The following is a 9,770-nucleotide window of genomic DNA, read 5'->3' as shown; positions in this document are numbered from 1 at the left end:
TATTTAGAGATGGTTTTGTAGAAAAGGTCTTTCTACGGTGATGTCATCACGCTTTTTTTTTTGGACGAACTGTCTCGGCTCGTGTCAGGCATCTTATGAATATCGATCTCATGTAAATTAAAGCTTGGTGTATACGACCTGTTAAGTATTTGACGATACTGGGAGCTTTAAATTTCTGCCAAAATATACTTATATATTTAGTTATTGCAATCATCGAGTATCGTCAATGGTTAGAAGGGAAACATTTTTCCGGTCGGTACGAATTTTGTCCTTCAGGATCAACGATACAATATAGATTTACCCCGATGTTCGGACATGTCAAAATGAGAGTAGTACCAATTTATTGGTGTTATGGAAGTATGAATAGGTAAGATGTTCAAAGTACTCAAAATTCTACATAAGCTACACATATGAGGCTAATCAGCACCTGAAAGTTCGAAAGGAAATTTTTCATGCAGTTTACTTTCAGTGTTTTCTCTGTATATGCATGTTAAAATTATGATGTCTTATTGTAAATAAAGAAAAGAGAGAGAATAATACCGATCCATTTTTATTTCAGAAAAAAATGCCTACTATAGTTGGGGTAGTTAAAAGTGCTCTATGATGAACTTTTCTGTTCGTTTCAATTGAACGAACTCATTGTATTGTCATTTAGAGAACATAAACTGGAAGTCAATAGTCCAAAACGTTATTTGTTAGACTTTAAACTGTGTATATTGATCATAGTTCTCTATTGGATTGATGCGAGATAGATCCAATCTTGTGCAACGGACAAATTTTCATTTAAAACCAGCCGTTCCAACCAATAAGCTGTACGCTTTCCGTTTACTGAATGCTATTTCGCGTAGTAGCTAGATTTAGTTCTACGCACGCTGATGTCGACTATAGCAGACACGAACTTTCGAGTTCGTGGATTTTTTTATTGGAAATGTAGCATATACAAACATACGATTTTAATATCCTGCCGCTAAAAGGATCTTAGGGCAGGAAATTGCCAGGCTGCGCAATTTACGCTCTTCACCTCTTACTGATTGATGTAAAGGTCACTTGAGTCCTTCGTTAAATTGATATTCATACTGGCTGTGTAGTATGCTCCATGTGTTGTGATAAGTTTCTAATCTAACTAGATGCTTACCGTGTCGAAGGGGTAGTAGCGTTTGCGAGTAAAGCGTCGTACGGTCTGCAGCAAGGTTAAAAAAAGTCGCACATCTTTAGCAGCAACAAATTAAATCATGTAAACGAATTCCCTCCATCACGACGTGGCAATGCTGGCGAAACGTTATTGCGGAACCTCCGTTTTCTTCCCCTTCCGTCGGCCTTCAATGACAAAAGGACCGTCTCGGTTAACACTGGACAAAGGGTGTGTTTCTCATTCGGAGAGTTTTTATTAAAGTAGGATGATGAGGTAGAAGCAGTTTAAATTTTCGTCTTGTAATCAGTGAAGACGTTGGCTTCGCCAGCCAAATCAGCAGGAACACGTCAAAGGGCAGTGAAGAGTATAAAGCATTTGATATTTATACTGGGTGTTTTGTACTCCTTTTACTGCACTCCTTAGGCTGGGCTGGACTAGGCTGAAAATGCGTCGTTCCTTTTTTGTAGGTTTGTAATTTGTAGTTTAGTACAGAACACAAGGCCAGTAGGCAAGGCTATAGGACGATCACAGCTGGTATAAAGGAGCTTTTAGTAGATATAATTTATCTTGTATCTTTCTAGTGTTTATATACCATATAGTATTCTGGGCATTGAACGCTTTTTTTTTCTAATAATAAACGTGATTAATAATAATAGTAGTAATAACAATAATAACTGGGTGTTCAGGTCCATATTTAGTTTAAGGTTTGCTGAACTGCTGTAATCGGTCTTCAGAAGCGGTTTTATTGACAGATGTTTTAGGTAACGTACGGATATTGGGGTAGACTTGATGCCTTCTTATATGGAATTAGGTTTGTTTGAACTACTTCGTATAAAATATAGACATTTTTTTCAAAGCAAGGGGTCGAGTCATGTCCTGCTCTGCGACATATATGTCTATACGATCCTTGTGCCTATTTTTCCCGAAAAAAATTATTTTTAGCTCCGTTAGCACGTGTCAGTCACCTATAATTACTTAAAGAATCGAAATTTTTTAATTTTTCACCATTATTATTATTTATTATCAGTGTAAATATTTTATTTTCGTCTAAGTCATTAAATGTCTAGTATATGAGTATAAAAAACATCAAAATTTAGTCTGTGTGATACTATATGTATATATGGTCTTATCAACAACGAAAACACCTGACTGTTTTTCTTCTGTTTGTGTAGTATTGCTTCTCTGCAATTAAACCAAATGTATCGACGTTTACCCATGCGCGTAACAGAAATTGTATCAAAAAGTTGTTCGAGCCATTTGACAACGATTTGACTGCGATATGCAGTGGATATTTCTTGTTGCTTTAACAATTTCCATTTACATATTATCCAGTATTATACATACATAAATCGATAATTTTATGCACCAGATAATGCGAGTGAAGCTCTGCCAACGACATAAATTCTGCTAATTCAACTACTTAAAGTTAGTTTCATTTGCCCCTTTATAGAGGTCGCATATCGTTTCACTCGTGTTAGTTACAGAGTTACGTATTTACTTGGTTGACTAGGTAAAGTCGGCTGGGAAAAATAGGCGCAAGGTCTACTATAGGGTAATATATAACCGTACGTCGAAGTCGTCCTTTCTATTACCGTGTATTTTCTTTTCATCTGTGCCAGTGTGGCACCTGATGCGTGACTGCTAGCGACCAGTTTGAGCTACGCGACCACCCGGCTGCGTCCCTTTTACCCATACCCAGTTGAATCGCAAGGCGCCACAACTGTCTGCCTAATCTGATCAGACTATGGTAGTAGATATTTTCCACTAGGAGCACTTCGCAAGCCCAGATGAGTTTACTTATCGATAAAACTTCGAGGTTTTCAGACGAATTCAACTAAATTGCATATCCAGTTTGCTACAGCGGGAAGGTCCACACGTATACGAACGCAAAACGAACGTAGACCTTTTTCTCATGTTGGTTGTTTTCTTCGTCTCTGTTTTTACTTTCCGCTTTTTCCACAAATCGAGCTTCTACTGCGGCATCTGTCGTTGGGACACTCGTTCAGTTCCCGTCAATTGAGTGGGGGGGGAGGGGGGTAACAACGCAGGTAGGTAAATTTTAACAGACTTAAGGAGACTATTTTGCAGCTTGCGACTGTTTAAAAGTTTCTTCTGTTCTAAGAAATAGAGTGCAACTACGGTAAGCCGGTAAAGTTTATCTATACTGCTCTGTTTTGTCAACAAAAAGTGGGATCAATCGGAATTCTGAATAACGTTCATAAAGATAAAATAATCGTAGTTATACTTATGATCATATGTTCAAACGAAACGTAGCTTCGGTAGACAGGTGTTCAGTGTGTATAGTTTGGACCTACCTATTATAGTTCCTTCATTTGAAGATTAAGATGTACTAAATTTAATTCCAGCAGTCTGTTGGGCCTATATATTGCCACTATAAAGTTAGCCCAGTTTTCAGTAGCCTTTTATTAGAATTTGCAAGTGGCAGGCTTCTGAAAAAAATTATTCCCATTGTAACATTGGCCGCTGTAGTGTTTGGGAAGCGCTTCGTATCTTTAAGGCTTCCTACTACATTGTTTTAGGTTTACTATACAAAAGCCTACTTCCTTTCGATCATACCCATCGTATAATAATCCTTTACTCATATAATACGGACGAAGGAATGCGGGCCGAAACACACCATTGTTTATACATCGGGGACAGATTTTCTAGCCCCCTGTCGGGTCGTTGACGTTCATGTCATCCTATAGCCTGGCTAGGTAATAACAGCAATAACAAGACCAATAGCACCGAGAATTTAATGTACATCATGTCGATATCGATGTCGTATGCCGTCGCCTGCAGAAATATCGCCGCATACATACGTACGCTTCAGAGATTAGTTAATTGCCTGTGGCCGTAGTATCGAACACGCGCCGGCTTGTGAGATCACCCGGCCTCACTGTATGACCAACTCCCATGTAATCTCCATCAGGTCCTGCAAATTCATACAAGTTTCATTGAATGGTTTGCGAGATGGCGAATTAGTAATTTATATATATATATATATATATATATATATATATATAAATTACTACTAAAACGGGTACCAGGCGTACACTGAGAGTACTTCCGCATATTTTTGTTACGTACGTAATATTAGTGGACAATGTGTCGTGTGCCAAAGAAGGCCTCTTGTTATAATAGATTATTGATTTCCGTTGTTTCTGCAAATATACTACTTGTTCTATTGACAGTTTGAATACCCTGGGAAATGATGGTTACCGTAACTATGAACCCTGGCCCTGGGCATGTTTGTATGTTTTTCGGTTTATGAAAACTATGGTGTTTGTATCCCAGTTCTTTTTTCGTTTGCGAAGCTGTTAACTTTTTTAACACTATGAGTAATTCCAGTATACCTATCGTGTCTGCTAAAATAGCTGATGAGATATATGCACACAATGACAGCTTCCATACGTTATATTGCAGTAGTTTCAATCAACCAAGTAATATATTAAATTAGCCATAAAGCTATACTGATATCAGTGTATTTCACCAATAACTATCTCTAAGAAAAAAGTAAAATTTGTGAAGCATTTTTGCAGAGCCAGTTTCAATAAATAGATCCACGGTTCTTCAAATAGACATAGATATACTTTCTCTGAATTTACTACGAATTGTCTATGAAAATTTTAGTAGAAGGTTTAAAGGTCTCCTTGACTTTTCAACTTCAAGTCTTCTAACTAACGCAGGAAGTTCCGTAGAAAAGCTGGTCTAGCAGAAACAGAAATGAATAACCTTATATTCTAGCTTCTGGCTCATCATAAACTAGCACTTCGTTCGGCAGGCTTTTCTTTTCGTTTATTAGTAGCGGCTTTCACATAGCCGTGACGACCGAATTTACATTTATTGCAGCTTTGGTCGTTGTCTGCCATTGTTTCTCGTGACATTCGGATGGATGGCGTGTTATGATGTACATATCTTGTGGCTAGAGTTTTTAGCGGATGATTGCTAGGCCGTCTTGCCGCAGACGATGTTGCTGCTATTTCTGCTCACTTGCGGTCCTTCTGCAAGCTTGTTCTGTTTTCGCAAAAACCCATTTACGCAATGCGGCGTTGTTGCTGCTTTGTCATTGTGATCATTGCGGCTGGCTCCACCAGCCGACGACCTGTCACTCACTCACTCACTTGTTTGGTTTAACGAGCAAACGAGTTGGCCTTCGCCGGCTGGTCGTTGCCTTTCGGTTTGTCGTTAAGCTTAAATGTTCTAGGAGATAGATGTAGAAGGTGACGTCTAAACGAAAAACAGAAGCCTGAACCTGAAGAGGCTTCTTTGTCCGTGGTCCTGAGTTGATAATGATACTTAGTAGAGCGTCAGCTGGGCTTTGCCTACCTTGCAATTCCTAGATTTTTTTTAAGGCTCGAGCAATGATTTAGCACTCACTCGCCCCACGTCTCGTTCCGTTATCGCCAGGCCGGTTTCGTTGCTATTAATTCTATACGGAAGTATGTCACTATCTGTCTTTGAAGCTTGGGATGATTCTACTTCAGATTAGTGATGGGTGACATTCTAAATGAAAACAGATTATTAGTGCGCTCCTTTCTGACCACCTGAAGCGATGTTCCATTCGATCGTTCCTTAAGATCCACCAATTTATCGGGTATTAAAAAGGTCTAGTGTTACAGTAAGACGATAGGATATTGTACTGAATCACAGATCAGTCTTCAAGTCACTTATATGTGTGGAGGAAAAATACCGTTTTGAGAAATGTGATATCTACGAACCAACCACAAGCTGGCTTTCACTGCACGTAAGTGCGTGCTGAAATCAGTACGTCGGTCCGATTGTTCTACACGTTTCATGTATGCGCGCTACGTGCAAAATATGTGCGTCCTATTTACTGAGCTTTATATTTTTCATTTAAAGGTTTAGCCCATCTTGGGAGGGCAGAATTTTCGCGATAGTACAATGCTAGGGTTGAAGTCGAAGCACATTCTCGAGTAACTAGTGTATATGTGACTTTAGAAGACTCCGGTAAATTCCTTTAGGTTTCGGTAGCCTGTGTTCGGCTGCGTCTGATTTTCTGTTCAAATATTGGATTTCTGTTTGTTTTGTAACGTAATATCATTTCGTTGTGTCAGCATGGCGTGTTGCATTTAATCACACAATATCACTTAGTTTGGTTGAAGAGGGAAAATCTGTTGTATAGCACAACATTTTAATGAATGACCTTCATTAAATAGACAGCCACTTCAGCTAGGCCGTTATTAGGTCCTTGATCACTTTCGAAAATCTGCTCCCATCAATGGACGACTTACATGAATCGAAACCAATTCCAAGATATCTATGCTTTACTATCAAGCCTGTGGCTCGAGCGTGCAATATTCGTTGTTGTTAGACTTCTCGTTCAGGAACCCAATACTAACTGGTACTAAAAAACTATAAATGAAATATGCCGCTTTTATACCGGCAGTCTCCTGAGCAAGTAAGGAAACTCAAAATACACTATTCCCTAACTAAATCGAGTTCTTTGAACAACCTAACTTCCAAACAATGAGGCTATGTTAAAAAAAATATATATATATATATATTTTTTTTTTTTTTTAGTTCACTAGAGTACGCAAGTCCCAACATCAATGTTAATTTTCCACTATCCGACCATTCTCGAACCGAACATCCGAACATTTTGTCAACCTCAGATTGAACTGGTAGTTATAACGGCAAACACCTATTATTCGGTAGTGTTATTTCCATCTGGTACCTTCACTGTTTTATTAATCTATGGCCAAGTCCATGTAGACGAGGCAAGTCAATTTCCTACCTAACTACTAGCTTCTACTGAACAGAAAATCAGTATCGACTTGTTCTCTATATCCTAGTAATTACTCAAAACGCTGTCATATATTTTAATGTCTCAAATATTTACTTAAGCATGCATCTACCCTGTTACCATTATCAGAATGGTGTAGTTATAGTCACAGGAGTAGGAAACACTAAGTTACTACTATGTTATTGGATAAATAGAATGTCCTGCTGGTACCAAAACTATAGTCCTGCTTACAACGTTCGTGACTAGTGTCATGCTAGAGCGTGTCTTCGAAGTACCAATGTGTACTTTCGCCGCAGATGATCACCAAGTGACATGTGACACAGCCATCTGCAGCTAATGTCACGGAAAAAAACCATTTAAGGAAAAATGTATGTTTACTTACGAAGATTCAAAGGCATTATCCAAATGCAGCTTATCAACGACTTGTCTACTTGATCTAATTATATATGTATATATATATACATATATAATTGTCGAAACTCTGTTGTTGGGCTACTAGAATTAAGGGAAGTAGCATTGATTCTAGAAGTTTTAGACAATAAGGATGTTCCAAATATAATCTATATGGGCCACTCACTTCTCTTACTGTCAAAGAAGCTTCTGCTGTAAGCGGTCTGGTTAAACAGTTTTTGGCCCATATTGCCCCGCTCCATCAGCGTTGCCTACTCATACAGTCTTACAAAGCAGACGTGTGTTTCTCTGCAACGGCTATATATAAATGTTTATTATTATTACGTATTTCCTTGCTTACGCTAATCGCAGTCGGTTTTAGGGCCTCGATCATCTTATTTACTGGCGTGAAATAGGTGTGAAACAAATCTTCGAAACGTATATTTTAAGCAGAGATCCCTCAACACATTTGAACGTATTATGTTTTTTGGCATTGATTTTGAGTATGATCTCAACTGGAGATCAAGACTCAATCGATTCTTTCTTTAGTTTTTGTTGGATGACAAAATTAAGATATATTTAGTAATGCCAAAAGTATTCTACGGACGATTTACGGCTAGTCTAAGCAAAACCTTAGGTATTGTATGACCTGGCCAGTTTTAGTTATGACCTCGAAATGGGGACAGATTAAAACCTGCCACACTATACCGGTGCCCAAACGTGCATATACAAGCATAGAACAAGTAGGATGACACAGTATGGTGCATTTCCGTCGATTCGCTCCTCATCATAGGTGGATTAAATGCACGTGAGGAAATCCTCTAACCTGATATAGCAGATTGTTGATCTTTGCAAGGAAGGTTTAACGGGCGAGCAGACGCTATTTCTTTTCTCATTTGTCAAAAGCCACGCAACGGATGTCAGCTGAACTGAAGATGTAAACAAGACATCGAATCGATGTGCGCTTAACGGCAAGGCTGCGAGCTAACATGGACCGTTTTAAGGTTCTGGAAAAATCTTTCGCAAAACAACAATGACGTGAGTAAATCAAGTGAGCGTTGTCCTCACCAATAGACTATTGGACATTATCCAGGACGATGGCGGTCGAGATAGGAAATATGTCTCCAAGCTAGCTTAAGCAGGGCTAATTCAATTTTCGCAGATGTATTTGTGTCACAAGTATTCCCTCTTAGCTTAAAGATATAGACATATGTACAATCTTATAGGCATCGTTTCCTTTGAACTTACGAAGCCCAAGGTATATATATATATGTATATACACTATCCCAAATTGTGTTGTCCTATTACATAAACGTTTGCTTGTTCTTTGATCTTTACAACTGCTATATCTAACAGCGGTAACACATGTAGACAGTAGGAAGCGAAAGCTGTCTTCTTCGTATGGACGACAATGGGCGGATTTACATCAAGAAATCGTTATAGGTCGTTGCCTCAGTTTGAATCTAAAACAACTAACGAGGCTGTCCCGGCGTGGGAAACATGGTGTACTACATTGTTTCGGCATCGGCTATATAATACAACGTTAAGTCAGTCGGCGGAGCAAGCGCAGGGGTCATCCCGGTTTGAGGTTGAAGAAATTTCTCCAAAGATCCTTAAACAACTATCGAAAGCTCGTCGAGGTGCTAGGTGAGTGAAATCTCAGTGGCTTGTTACTTAATATTGTCTAAGTAATTCTTTTTCTTTTATGGCATACGCAAACGTACATATGTATGTACGAAAGGAAGGCTTTCATTAGGAATATTCTATCCTTTAAAAAAGAAAGGACATTCATCTCACTCAATTTCGAAGCGCGTACTGCTGACAGAGGTGAGCAAATAAATAGTTCAATGCGTCCTGCAATATGCCTCGTTGTGGTCATCTTTTTGAACTTCGGCTACTCTCTATGACTGTGTCTCCCTACCATTTGTTTCTACCCTTTATTTGCTGGATATGAGTGGATTAATGCCACGGAGATACATCATCGAAATCTTCTTCTCGCTTGGAGCGACCGTATTCCGGGCAAATAGTTTTTTGTTTTTGATATTTTTCATTTTAGCACTCTTTGTAATATCCTTTTTATAAACACATTCGTTCTACTAGGAATTTGACCGGGGTGGGTCTTATCAAAGTCATCTGAAAATGGTTCTTTTTTAACAGACTTGGTAAATCGTATGGCCGCTATACAAGCAGCTATTAATTAATTTAACCAATAGTGCTGTAATTTTTTGTTCCCTATTCTTTTATTTCGTACCTTATTTTACTACTTATTAGCTTCTGGTCATAACTTTTGACCGAATACTCCCACAGAGAGATAATAGGCATTAGATTGACCAGTAGACAGACTCGTTCCCGAACGGAAACATTCGTGTTACAGAACCTGACTCACTGTTCTCAGAACGAGAGCCTCAGACGAGCACCTTACCTCTGTTGGGTTACGTTTTCACTTAATGGCCAAATTTGTCTATTTTAATCTGAATTGAA

At 38.7% G+C, this 9,770-nt stretch overlaps 1 protein-coding gene and 1 long non-coding RNA gene across 5 annotated transcripts in view; one reads left to right on the top strand and one right to left on the bottom strand.

The window, feature by feature from the left end:
• Positions 1-534: 534 nt before the first annotated feature.
• LOC111261379 (uncharacterized) lies at positions 535-5,864 on the bottom strand. 2 transcript variants are annotated; one of them, XR_002680929.1, is made up of 2 exons: positions 4,868-5,864; positions 535-4,067 (listed from the first exon to the last, which is right to left on the bottom strand). It is a non-coding gene; the product is annotated as an uncharacterized LOC111261379 (long non-coding RNA). The 2 variants fall into 2 exon arrangements; XR_002680928.1 differs by having other exon boundaries at positions 4,974-5,864.
• Positions 5,865-8,174: 2,310 nt separating this feature from the next.
• The window catches only part of LOC111261376 (uncharacterized), a 9,856-nt gene continuing 8,260 nt past the window's right edge, over positions 8,175-9,770 (top strand). For 2 of the 3 annotated variants that reach the window (XR_002680926.2, XR_002680925.2), the window contains exons 1-2: positions 8,175-8,327; positions 8,646-8,936. Coding sequence is in view for 1 of the 3 variants with exons in the window: in XM_022834825.2 (XP_022690560.1) it covers positions 8,701-8,936 (236 nt within the window). In the remaining 2 variants the exon portion in view is untranslated. The remainder of the gene's footprint in view (positions 8,328-8,645; positions 8,937-9,770) is intronic. The other variant, XM_022834825.2, reaches the window with a different exon arrangement.

This window comes from Varroa jacobsoni, unplaced genomic scaffold (assembly GCF_002532875.2).
Source record: "Varroa jacobsoni isolate VJ856 unplaced genomic scaffold, vjacob_1.0 scaffold_551, whole genome shotgun sequence".
In the NCBI taxonomy this organism is placed as follows: Eukaryota; Metazoa; Arthropoda; class Arachnida; order Mesostigmata; family Varroidae; genus Varroa; species Varroa jacobsoni.
This window is presented reverse-complemented; position numbering and strand designations above follow the sequence as displayed.